The 13,171-nt window shown below is 47.6% G+C and overlaps 1 protein-coding gene and 1 long non-coding RNA gene across 3 annotated transcripts in view; one reads left to right on the top strand and one right to left on the bottom strand.

The window, feature by feature from the left end:
* Positions 1 to 7,293: 7,293 nt before the first annotated feature.
* Positions 7,294 to 11,751, bottom strand: LOC122445921. The gene is made up of 3 exons (XR_006270725.1): positions 10,977 to 11,751; positions 9,531 to 9,583; positions 7,294 to 8,039 (listed from the first exon to the last, which is right to left on the bottom strand). It is a non-coding gene; the product is annotated as an uncharacterized LOC122445921 (long non-coding RNA).
* A 457-nt stretch (positions 11,752 to 12,208) lies between these two features.
* RBM20 (RNA binding motif protein 20) overlaps positions 12,209 to 13,171 on the top strand; it is a 194,595-nt gene continuing 193,632 nt past the window's right edge. The window contains exon 1 of one of the 2 annotated variants that reach the window (XM_043475465.1): positions 12,209 to 12,522. In XM_043475465.1, the coding sequence (XP_043331400.1) occupies positions 12,353 to 12,522 (170 nt within the window). In that variant the 5' untranslated portion in view covers positions 12,209 to 12,352. Of the gene's footprint in view, positions 12,523 to 12,586; positions 13,167 to 13,171 lie in introns of those variants that run through there. The other variant, XM_043475469.1, reaches the window with a different exon arrangement.

Below are 13,171 nucleotides of genomic sequence, written 5' to 3'. Positions count from 1 at the left end.
GTTCAATCGCTGGTCTAGGAACTGAGACACTATGAACTGCACGGTACAGCCAAAAAAAGACCCCCAAAACAAAACAAAACAAAATCTGTTGCTTTAATAATGATTTTCACGACACACCCTTAAAAACCTAAATCCCAGTTGCTGGGGGGGAGGTCTGTGTTGAAGGTTGTAGGGACACTCAATTATCATAAAAATCATCCTAGATGAAATAGTTCTTCAGGCAGTGAACAGCCAGCAATGGGTGGTTGTAACTTGTCAAAGGTTATGGACAGTAAAAAAACACTACAACATGGAGAAAGAATACAGCCTTATAATGTAGCCTTAGACTATGTGAAATTGTTTTCTTTTAAGGAATATTTTTATTATAGGTATAACATATATGGAGAAAGAGACACAAATCATAAATGTTTGAAGAAATGAAGTGAAGTCGCTCAAGTTGTGTCTGACTCTTTGCGACCCCGTGGACTGTAGCCCACCAGGCTCCTCCATCCATGGGATTCTCCAGGCAAGAATACTGGAGTGGGTTGCCATTTCCTTCTCCAGGGGATCTTCCCAACCCAGGAATCAAACCCAGGTCTCCCACATTGCAGGCAGATGCTTTAACCTCTGAGCCACCAGGGAAGCCCCCATAAATGTTTAGCTTATTGAATTTCTCCAAAGTGAATACATTCATGAAAATGTTAATTGCTCAGTTGTGTCCGACTCTTTGTGGAGAAGACAATGGCAACCCACTTCAGTACTCTTGCCTGGAAAATCCCATGGACGGAGGAGCCTGGTAGGCTGCAGTCCATGGGGTCACGAAGAGTTGGACACGACTGACCGACTTCACTTTCACTTTTCACTTTCCTGCCTTGGAGAAGGAAATGGCAACCCACTCCAGTGTTCTTGCCTGGAGAATCCCAGGGATGGGGGAGCCTGGTGGGCTGCCGTCTATGGGGTTGCAGAGTTGAACACGACTGAAGCGACTTAGCAGCAGCAGCAGCTTTGTGACCACATGGACGGTAGCCCACCAGTGTCGTCTGTCCATGGAATTCTCCAGGCAAGAATACTGGAGTGGATTGCCATTTCCTTCTCCAGAAGATCTTCCTGACCCAGGGATTGAAGCCCAATCTCCTGCATTGTAGGCAGATTCTTTACCATCTGAGCCACCAGGGAAGCCCAAACCACCACCCAGATCAAAGCACAGAACATCCAACAGCTCAGAAGCCTCTCCAGGGCTAAGATTTAAAACTCAACTTTAGGATCACTCAGCGGATGCTTTTTTCCACCATTTACTAGGAATACATTTTTTTTTTTTCATTTTTTAAAGCAAACATTCCTCTGAGTCAGACACCCTGCAATCAATGTACGTTGCACTTCCTGTCAGCATGTCCTTCATTCTCAGTAGGCACTTGCCCTACCAGAAGCTGTTCCTATGCTAACATTCTTTTCAGTTAAAGAAAAAATGTTTGCCAGGCTTTCACAGTACAGCGTCCCTCTGTTCCTGGCACTCTCAGATTTTCCACTAGGGGAACCACAGGCTCTGCAATTTTCAATCTGCCTGCTTCAGGTGGAGTGCATGGGGCATCTGGCACCAGGGGTCAGCATGAGGCTCTGGCTCAGCCAGTGAGATTATCACATTTTCTGGCTGTAGATTGGTTCACAAATAGGCACAGGACTCAATCAGTGCCAAAGAAATGTAATAAGGATTTTGTTAGGATGATTGGGAGGGGCACACTCACTCTTCTATTAGTCTTGCACCTAGACGGAGTGTTGATGTGGAAATGCTGAGAGCTATTTGCCACTTCTGGTGGATGCCCCAGCCTCAGAATCTCCGTGGAGTTGGTTGAGGTCTCCACTGAGACTTTTTCACAGCCTGGTATCTCTTTCTGCTCAATCCTGCTTCCTTCTATTCTCTTCCACTTTATTGACCAGCCAGGAGCAGCCCCAAATGAACCTGCTATAGCCTGTCTCAGAGTCTGCTCCCCAGGGAACTTTGGCAGGCATGGTGCCAAGCACTTATACAAATTATTCATCGCACAGATGAATTCTGAAGGCACCCTGTGTGTTAGACCCTGTGTGAGAGTGTTGTCACTCTCACAATCTATCAACTTCATTTTAGAGCTGAGGAAACAAGCATACAGAGGTTAGGTCACTTACCCAAGGTCACACAGCTATTAATTGACAGCATCAGGATTCAAGATCTGGTCTGTCTGACTTTAATGGCCATGCCCCTAATGATACAAACAAGCCAATGGCAGAACTAAAAAAAACGAAAACAAAACTACTCTAGATTTCCAGATCTTCATAGCTACCATTCTTGTGCTGGGCTTCCCTGCGGTTCAGTGGTTAAGAAGATGCCTCGCAATGCAGAAGACACCGGTTCCATCCTTGGTCCGGGGAGACTCCACATGCCGTGGGGCAGCTAAGCCCATGTGTCACAACTACCGAGCCTGGGCTCTGCAGCCTGCATGCTGCAGTGACTGAAGCGTGTGCAGCAGCTACTGAAGTCCGCATGGCCTGGAGCCCGCACTCTGCAAGAAAAGTCACCACAAGGAGAACCCCAAGCATTGCAACTAGAAAGTAGCCCCCACTCTCCACAACTAGGAAAGCCCTTGTGCAGTAGGGAAGACCCAGTGCAGCCAAAAAAAAAAAAAAAAATCTTTGTGCTGAATCAGGAAATAGCTATACATTCTACATGGGCAGATCTCCATGTCTGAGGATGAAAGGACTGATTCAAGAGGCATGCCCAGTCCCTGCATACCAAGATACCTGATATAGTCAAGAGAACAAGGCACAACACATGAAAACCTAAACCACAAACCAGTAAAAAGGGATCACTTTATCAAATAAAAAGTACGCACAATTTACCGGGGGGTACATGACCAGCTGCTAAGTGAGATGTGCAGACCTGCAGTGCAATACGTGCTCCAAGAAGGGAGGCATTCCGGCGCTAGAAGGTGTTCCCAGGATGAAAGTGGGCTCAGTCAGGCAGGGCATCGAGGGAGAAAGGCAGAGAAGAAGAGACTCAGGGGGACAAAACACATAAGATGCTTTTCCAGGGAAAGAATTAGACTAGCCTGGCCAGACTTAAGTGTGAAAGGAGTTGAGCCTGGAGGCTGGACCATGGGGAGGCTGTGAAGGCTTTTGGGTGGGAGAGTCCTTCCTTCTTGGACCATGGAACTTGTCTCTGGCTCTTCCCTGCTTGGTTCAAATATCTTGGTTCAAATATTGTTTCTCACTTGGTTCAAATATCTTGCCTTCCTTGGTAGCCCTGGCAGTGGAATTGAGCTCAAGCCCTCTCAGGTTGCAGGGTAAGGTGGGGAGCCCCCAAGGACCCTCTAGCTGGGCATCTCTTCACCTGGCTTTCTGGGCCCGCAGTTCCTCCCTCTCCCCCAGCCCCTTTCCTCCCCGTATTACTCTCCTCCGGGCTGCTGTAACAAAGCATTGCAAACTAGGTGGCTTAAAACAACAGAAATGGATCCTCTCAGTGCTGGAGGCCAGAAGTCAGAAATCCAGGTGTCAGCAGGGCCATCTGAGCCTCCGAGGAATCCTTCCTCGCGTCTTCCTGGCTCCTGGTGGAGTTCGTTCCCAGCCTTGCAACTGCATCATGCCAGTCTCTGCCTCTGTCGTCACAGGGCATTCTCCCTGTGACGGAATCTATGTCTCAATTTCCCTGTTCTTGTAAGACACCAGTCACAATGGATCAGAGCCCACTCTAACAACTGCATCTTAACTTGAGGACATCTGCAAAAACCCTGTTTCCAAATAAGGTCACATTCACAGGTATCAGGGTCTAGGACTTCAACAGATCTTTTTAGAGGACAGATTTCAACCCACAGCATCCCTTAGACCTTTTAGACATGCTGCTTTACTCCTTGCTGGGGGAGAGGGGAGGAGAGTAAAGCAGACATATGTTAACAACCCTCCCCCTCCTGAACCCTAACTGCCTTTCTTTAGGATTCTTTAAATGATCAGAATGAAGTTCCTGGGGGAAATATACCAAGGAACAGGCAGTCCTCCAGCAAGTTCCACCTGCCACAAATCAAACCCCAAACCAAACCAAACAAACCTTTCACTACTGCCCCCGTCCTCTTGTGGGCGTCCTGCACTCACTGGATTTGTGTTACCTGTTACCGAGAGGTGACTCTGGGCCAGCATTGGGTTCAGCCGCACAACAGAAAGGAAATGTTTGTTATCCCATCTCATGGATGAGGGAACTGAGGGCAGAGAGCTCAAAAAGCAAGCCCAAGGTCATGGGGCTGGCGAGGGCAACCCAAGTCTGTGAGTCTCTTTTCCAGTGTGTTCTGCTGACAATACCCCCTTTTCCCCAGTTTACTTTCCAGATGGTTCTTTCTTTTTATTTATTTATTTTTTTCAGTGGGTTTTGTCATACATTGATATGAATCAGCCATAGATTTACACATATTCCCCATTCCGATCCCCCCCTTCCAGATGGTTCTTATGATTACATCCTTTTTGCCTGGGACTTTTACATGAAGGAGGTGACAGACATCCTAGACTCAGAGCACCCCTCCCTCTTTCAAGAGCAGTCTATGTATTATGATTGTTGATTTTCCATCGGGAAGCCCAGGAATCATCATGTTAAAAGCAGCTAACAACAGCTTGCTGACCTCAATCATATGCCTATCTAAAGTGCTTTACTTGAAGAAAAAAAAGCAGCTTTATAGAGGTATAATTGACACATAAAATGGTAAGATATTTAAAGTACATATTCTGGTGGTTTGATATACATATCCATTGTGAAAGAGTTCCCGCCACCTTGTTAATTAACATGTCCATCACCTCACATATTTATCTTGTGGGTGAGTACACGGAAGTTCTACTCTCAGCAAATTTCAATTATACAGCACATTGTTATCAACTCTAGTCACCATGTTTACTTTAGATCCATAGACCTATTTATCTTTGAGCTGAAAGTTTGTGCTCTTTTGCCAACCTCCCAAGTGCCTTACACTTAATCCTAACAATCGCTTTATGATGGGGGCACTATTGTCCCCATTTTTCAGATGGAAACACTGAGGTTCCCATCTGAAGGGAGCACAGATAAAGTAGCCTAAAGTCATGCAGCTAACTGATCATGCGGCTGGGTTTCTAATCCAACTTTTCTGACTCCAGAGTCTACACTGAGAGGGGGCTGGGCAGGACATCTGGCATCGGGTGACCCTGGGATGATCAAAGGTACCACATCGGGGAGTGGCACCGGTTTTCTCACTCAAGCCAGCTGCATGGGTGCCCACTCAGTGAGGTCAGCACATCACAGGCTCTGTTCCTGGCGTCACGGTGGCATGCAGAGGCCTCCGGTGTTGCCTTCCATAATGGTCACCTGATCTCCGCGCTGGTGGGCAAACAGCCTGAGATGTTTATTCCCTGCAGACCAACTGGCCTGACAGCCCGGGTGATAAGAGAAGACAGAGCAGGCGACTGGGGGGAGGGCTCGATAAAGGAATCCCCTGCCTCTAAGAAGTGCTGTTTGGCTTGGCTGGGGCCCCGAGTCATACTAGCAGCTTCTGAATGACAGTGACATTCCCCAGGGATTAAGCTTGCAGTGTAGAAGCTGGGTCTCCAGGGGGGTGCCGAGCCCCATGGAACTTAAATCATGCAATTAGCCACCAGCTAACGTTTCTCCCACATTCGCTTCATACCTCCGTCACTTCCCATCCCCCCTCCAAGAAAATTCAGCTGCAACTCATTTTATGACACCCCTTCTTGTACCCTGTTGCTTTGGTTTCTCTTGGTAATAGCAAAAGAGATGAAGCCATTCTCTCCTTCAAAACACAGCTCAACATTTTTCTTTTCCTGGAAGCCAGACCCAGGTAACTCTGCCCTATAATACTGTGAGCCCCCTAGGATTCTAACTCAATCCTCTGTTGGTTTGTGGCCAGGTCCTGAGCAAGTGCTGGAACGGCAGAGCTCAAGCCACCTGGGCTTGGAGTAGTGATGCTTTTAGAGGAGGCAAAGATGTTGATTTCACCCCTGGTTTGGGATGACTGCTTTTCTGTTCAGGAACATTGGATACACCTAGAGGTCCAGAACTCAGATTTTCTGACTCCCAGTCAACTGTTCCTTTGATTATAATATAAGACTTGCGTGGCTCATCAGAGGACAAGGGGCCTGACTGCAAATCCACCATCAGAGAGGTGGTGGCTAAGCCTTTCCCGGCAGCCAATGAGGGACATTCTGCATGAGTTGTTAGGCAGAAAAGAACCGTATGGGTCATGTCCTCAACTTTTCCTCAGCTAGAGTTCCCTGACTGTCGCCTTCACATTCAAATGTGCATCCAGTTCCATGAGTAACCATATTATTTTTAAACAGCATCCTTCAGCCACTGCCTCTCCAGCATTTTCAGAGAGGTGATCCTTTTCAAAGCTAGCACAGGATTTTATTTTATGATTGTTTTAAGACATATGCAGGGATTCCATGAAGTTTAAGTAAAAGATTAGGGTGTAGCTCTGAGAGAGGAGCCAGCAGACAGATAAAGCTGACTTCAGGAGGATGGAAAAGAGAAGCCAGGTCTGGTGGAGAGACAGGAAATTAAAGGATGAGGTACTGGAGACAGCAGAGAGGGTCACACCAGCCATCACTTAGCAGAGGAATGTCTGGTCTTAAAAGCCCCATTGTACCAAGAAACATCACTGGCACCATGTTGGAACAGTTAAAAGCTCTATTCTAGGAGGAATGGAGACTGGCATTAGATTTGCGGTTCTCCCACAGAGTAGTTGTCAAGTGGCTGAACTTCTTGGAGTCTTGGTTTTCGTATCTGTAAAATGGGCATAAACACAGCCAACTAATAAGGAAGTTGTGAGGATTAAATGAGAAATAATATGTGCTCAAGACAGCTTGACTCAGAGTAATACTAAAGAAATGATAACTCTTTATTAACACCCAGATAACAGTTAATACGTTATGGCTAATGTTGATAGGTTGCTTACACGATTATCAAACTAATAGACTGTAACTGTATCCACATGACTGCTGGGAATTAATGAATTAATTATTCAGTTGTCTCTATTGGGGTTGTTAGGATAACAAAAGACTACTGTGGACAATACATTGTCCAGTGTGTTTCTCCTTCAATCTTCCGGATGATGTTTTGCTTAAAAAAATATATATATATATTCATGTGCTAAGTGCTGTTAAGAAAGACTAGTTGAAGAAGGAAAGAATTGCTTTGTTGTTAGTGATCAGTAATAAAAAACAATACATGTTTATAGTAAAAAATTTCAAACAGTACATATACTTCAATAAAATTTTATTTCAAATATTCAAATATAAAAGAAGAGAGTTCCTGCCCTTTCCCAACTTCCAGAAGTAATTACTGTTAGTAATTAGTTACTTCTATAATTTTCTATAAATGTTTTATACTCTTTGGTTATACAAATTTAATTATACTGCAATGCTGCTGAGGACCTTGCATTTTCTCCTAAGTGATACATCTTGGAAATTTTTTTCTAGTAGTGCATATAGACCTAGCCTTGCTTTTTCAGGGCTACATTGTATTTCTTTCCATGCAGGGACCATCCTTTATGTAACCAGGCCCCCTTTGCTTAGCATTGTGATGTTTCTGGGTTTTGCTGTTACAAACAATGCCATAGTAAACTTCCTTGCACATGGAACTTTGGTTGTTGCTACAAATAAACCTACCTATAGGATAAATTCCTAGAAGGATAACTACTGAGTCAGTTTCCTTTGTTGTAATTGTAACAGACAGTGCCAACTCATTTTCAAAGAGGTTGTAGCAACTGACACTTTCACCCACAGTATATGAGAATATTTGCAGTCCTGTATTTTTACCAGCTCTGTTTATTATCAAACTTTACAACCTACTAAATAAACTGTTTTTTTTTCCTTAAGTAGTAATTACACATAGGGAAAAGCAATACATATTAAATGATCTCATCTGCAGAGCTGAATGCTCACAATCACCTTGAATGGAGGACAGCGAGTTGCAGGGAGTCAGACCAGGGTATGAACTTCAATTCCACTATGTATTATCCTTGTGACCTTGGAGAGGTTCATCAAGCTTCTCTGTCTGCAACCTGGTGATAATTAGTGAAATAAGGCACGAGAAAGCTCCTAGAATCACTGTCTGGTACCCAGTAAGCATTTATTAACATTACAGAACAAACTAGTGTGCCAGAGTCCCTGGTAAGTTTGAGAATGACAGAGACCTGGTTTCTATTTCCTGTTCCTTTCTACTACCCGCCCCCGCCCCCCCACTAGGCTGCTTAATTTCTTTAAATTTTCTTGTTTATGTCAATTTGGAGCTTGCCTGATAATTTACTGATTAGATAAATATGAGTGGCAGAGTTGAATCACAATGCAGGGGGTATTTTACATTCATTGGAAGATGCAGGCAGTTATCACATCAAAAGAAGACCAGGTGGCTTCTCAGGGTTCTGTGTGCCACTGAGGCAGTGGGTGAGGTTTGGGGTCAGATCCATCTAACTGCAGTTCTGCTTCTGCAGCTTAAAAGTCAGGTGACCTGAGGCAAATTCTTTTAGCCCTCTAGCCTCATTTTCAATTCTAAAACGTGGGTAAGTAACATGGAAACTTATATTACTATATGTAAAATAGACAGCCAATGGGAATTTGCTGTATGGATCAGAAAACTCAAACAGGGGCTCGTATCAACCTAGAGGGGTGGGATGGGGAGGGAGGTGGGAGGGAGGTTCAAAAGGGAGGGGATATATGTATACCTGTGGCTGATTCATGTTGAGATTTGACAGAAAACAACAAAGTTCTGTAAAGCAGTTATCCTTCAATTAAAAAACAAACAAATAAAAACATGGGCAGCTACCTCATGGGATTATTGTGAATATGAAGTAAGTAATAATCTATGAAAGCATTTAACAGCTGACTCCCATGTAGTCATGTATGGATGTGAGAGCAGGACCATAAAGAAGGCTGAGGGCCAAAGAATTGATGCTGTTGAACTGTGGTGTTGGAGAAGACTTTTGAGAGTCCTTGGACAGCAAGGAGATCAAACCAGTCAATCCTAAAGGAAATCAACCCTGAATATTCACTGGAAGGACTGATGCTAAAGCTCCAGTGCTTTGGCCATATGATGGAAAGAGCCAACTCAATGGAAAAGACCCTGATGCTGGGAAAGATTGAAGGCAGGAGGAGAAGGGGACGACAGAGGATGAGATGGTTGGATAGCATCACCAACTCAATGGACATGAGTTTGAGGAAGCTCTGGGAGATGGTGAAGGATAAGGAAGTCTGGTATGCTGCAGTCTAGGGGGTCACAAAGGGTCAGATACGACTGAGCAACTGAACAACAACAATAACCTATGAAATGTTCAATATATTCATAGACAGCAAAAGCCTCACTGATCTCAGTTTCCTGGTATGTCAGCAGGGACAGAGCGCTTCTGCAGAGTGGAACAGAGATGTTACAACCCCTCCCCTCTTCCCATTTGTCAAGTCAGGTGACCCCTACAGCCTTTCCCTCAGGTCAGTAACCCCAAGCACATCCTGGTGTGGTGGGGGTGGTGAGGACACAGGGCAGACAAAAGCAAACCTACTAAAGGATTCTTGAGTGGCTGCAACCCCATCCTGGGAGCTTTCTCATTTTTTCCTGGAAAGAAGTGAAACGACATTATGTTAATAAATATTTTTCATTGGACTTGCTTAATATGCTGAATGTCTGACTTGCAAAATGGAAAGTCTTGTTCATTGTTATCCTGGACAATATTTTGAGGGGATCTGAGGCAGGTCCAGAACTAGCTTTAGGTTTTTGCTGCAGTGTTTCTCTCTCCCTTCACATCTGCTTCAAGTTTCAGTTCTCACATAACACATATGCTGCAAATATTCAGCTATACTCACAGAAATGGGGCTTCTTAAAAACACTTTCTGTATTATTAATTTTCTCCATTTGGGGGGAAATTTTCAACTTACAGAAAGGATGGAAGAAAAGTCTAATAAATACCCCAGATGTATCACTGTTATTTTGTCACAAAAGCTAATACATTATTTTTGAGATACAGAGAGCTGCATTTATATAATATGAATTTCCTCTCCTCCCTCCCTTCCTTTTATCCTTCCTCCCCTCTTCCCTCCCTCCTTTCTTTCCTTCCTTTATGTTTCTGTCAGGAAAAACATTATGAGGATGGATTAAGTTATATCAATATGACTTCCAAGCATTCGGCTTCCTAGCGTTTGAGATCTACTGTTCTACTCGGTTGTAAGGTTGGAAGATAAGGAGTCACTTTTGTGATAACTGCCAAACTGGATATCTCTTGTACCAATTATGCATCAATTATGCAGGATACATTATCTCTAATTCTAACAGTGACTCTGCAAGTCAGGGTCTCATCACTGCCAGTTTACATATTTGGTAACTGACACTCAGAGAGACTGAGTCACTCGACCTCTCTGGTAAAAAGTGATCTTTTTTTGACTACAAAGCTGTCTTTCACAAAGGTTTTGGGGGATTCTCAGAGGGATATTTTAATACAAGCATATGGAAAGTTTTCCTTTCTGGGAGAGTTGCAATGTTAATTTCAGATCATTTCCCTCAACCAAGGGAGGAGGGGCAGTGGAAGGTAGAGTTTTATGAAAACCATAGTCAGTACTTTAGTGATAGAAACTGAAAATGATGAACTAACCACTCCTAGAGCCCAAGAGGACTCCGGGACAGCTTTTTACTAGCCATATATAGTTGAACAAATAAATCACCCTGACTCACCTCATTTGTGCAATGAATAAACAATTGGCTCGTCTTTACCTGGGTTTTCTGGTGAGATTCAAATTTGCGAACTGTGATTACTCTTATGAATACAAGGCATTGGGTGTATCATTTTATCTATAACGGGAAGGAGGGAGAGAGAGAGAGAGAAGAAGGAAGCCAGGGAGTGGACAGGACACTGTGTGTACAGGAGAGAGGGAGGGTGGGGGAGGATCTAGGTAGGATGACAGCAAAAGGGAGGCTAAACTTCGTGAAACTGGCAGGAAAGTTGACAGAAACTCACAGTCTAGGGAGAGAAGAAATCATCTTTCAGGGGATTCAATAGTTGCTGGTCCCCGGAGGATTCATCTTCAGAATTCTCCTCCACGTAACTGCGGGAGGAGGATGGGTTTGCTTGAGACCCCCGGGAAGCTTCGTTCCAGGCCCGGGGGCACCCTGGCGTGCGCTTTGGCTTCCAGGGCACCCAAGGGACGCCTTTCCTCGTTTCTCGGGGCTGCCCGTGTCAGGATTTAGAAAGTCGTGTGTCCGACAGACGGTAAGGATCTCCAGGGTAACCACACTCCGAGGTCTTTGCCCAGCTTCTGGCACCACTTCTGCCCAGGTGCCTCCCAGATCTCTGCCGGTGCTCTAGGACATTACACTGCACCTCGTGGGGTGACTGCTGAGCGCGACGCCCGCGTCCACAGCCGTGAGCCGCTGTGTGCAGGTGAGCTGGCGCACTGCGGCTCCCGCGCAACCAGCAGAGCTTCGGAGGCGGCAATCCTGGGGAGTGCGATGGTAGCGAACTCCTCTTCATCCTTTACATTCCTACTGAGATTTGGCCAATAAATAACAAGAATAAAACATACACGTGATTTTGTCTTTGCGCTCGCGGGACAGCGGCAGGTCTTTTAGGAAACTGGGGAAATAAACGAAGAGAAATCACGGCGGCCCCACAGGCTGCGTCTGGGGATTGCCAGTTTGGAGAGCCCGCGGGTCCGGTCATCTTAGACCTAGGGTTACCAGTCCCACCGACCTGAGGGAGTTCTGGACTTTCCCCCCCGCGGGTTCGGGCCCCTCAGCCACGAGTGGCGCTGGCTGGGCACCAGCCGCGGGAAGGTGCCAAGGCCCGCGCACCTCGCGCTGGCGATGCGCGCAGACGCCCGGGTCGCCCTCGGTCCGCCCCGCTTGGCAGGAGCGCGCAACGCCGCGCGTGCCGTCCCCGGGGACAGTCCGGAGGCCGCCGGCTAGCGGGAGAGGCTAGAGCTCGGCGTCCGGCGGCGCGCGGCCGTGTGTCTCGCCGCCTTACGCGGTGGAGCTGCGCTGCCGAGAGCCGACCCGGGGACCCTGAGGGCGCGCGGGTGGTGGGTGGAGAACGCAGCGCCCAGGAGCTGCGGGCAGAGCTCCCCGGACCACCCGGGCGCCGAGTGTCTCCCGCTGGCTGGGAGACGCCCCCTGGCCCCCACCTCTGAGTGGCCCGGCCGGGCGAGCGGGACCCGCGGGAGGAGGCGGAGGCGGCGCCGCCGGGACTGCCTCCTCCCCGCCCATCGCGTCTCCTCCCCGCGCTACCGGGAAGGACAAGGGGACTGGGTGCGGGGACCCCGGCCAGTGAGCGCCCGTGCCCCGGGCCGCCCCTCGCGCGCGCTCTCCCGCCGCGAGCCCGGGCCGGTCTCGCCTCACATGGTGCTGGCCGCAGCCATGAGCCAGGACGCCGAGCCCAGCGGCCCCGAGCAACCGGACAGAGATGCCCGCAGCGTGCCCGGCGCCCCGGCGCCCCCGGCGCCCCCAGGCCCGCGAGGGATGCAGCCGCCGCCGCCGCCCCAAGCCAGCCTGCCCCAGATCATCCAAAAGTAAGAGGAGGGAACGGGGAGCGGGGACCTGGGTGCGCTTGGGGGACACGCCCCGGGCGCCCCCTTCTGTGGCGTCCTCTCTCCCCACCCGGCTAAACTTCGCTCGGCCGCCTCGCGTTTGAAGTTTTCTTGCCCTCCCTCTCGGCAGGGTTGGTGTCATTCCGGCTGTTCGTCAGTTTGGGCAGAGGAAAGCCAAGCTATTTGGGGAAAATAATTTTGTTCTTTCTCATCCCCTTTCTTTTCTCTACTGGCTATTTTGAACTCAATTAGCTCAATTCAGGGGGAAATGGCCCAGAGACGATATTTCATCTTTCCAGCCCCAGGAGGCCGCTGGAACGTATGGAGAATCGCGCGCGAGTGTGTGCGCGCGCGTGCGGGAGGGCGCGTCAATAAAACGCCCGCCCGAAGAAACCACCTTAAATTGTGACCCTGAAGTCAATCAGTGATACTGGGTACAAAGGGTACCGAGGGTTTGTGGACAACATCGTTTGCTTTGCCCCGCAAGAAGTGTTTACACTTTCCAAGAAGGCCCTTGCGAAGAGTTCTTAGCAGCGGAACCGTTTTCCATTAATGTTAACCATCTCTTGGTTCGGGTGATCCGTGCGGCTTGGGCTGCGAATATTCCGGGCCGGACGTCCCAATGCGTGAG

This window comes from Cervus canadensis, chromosome 8 (assembly GCF_019320065.1).
Source record: "Cervus canadensis isolate Bull #8, Minnesota chromosome 8, ASM1932006v1, whole genome shotgun sequence".
NCBI lineage: Eukaryota > Metazoa > Chordata > Mammalia > Artiodactyla > Cervidae > Cervus > Cervus canadensis.
Note: the sequence above shows the minus strand (reverse complement) of the source record. Positions and strands in the feature narration are given on the sequence as shown.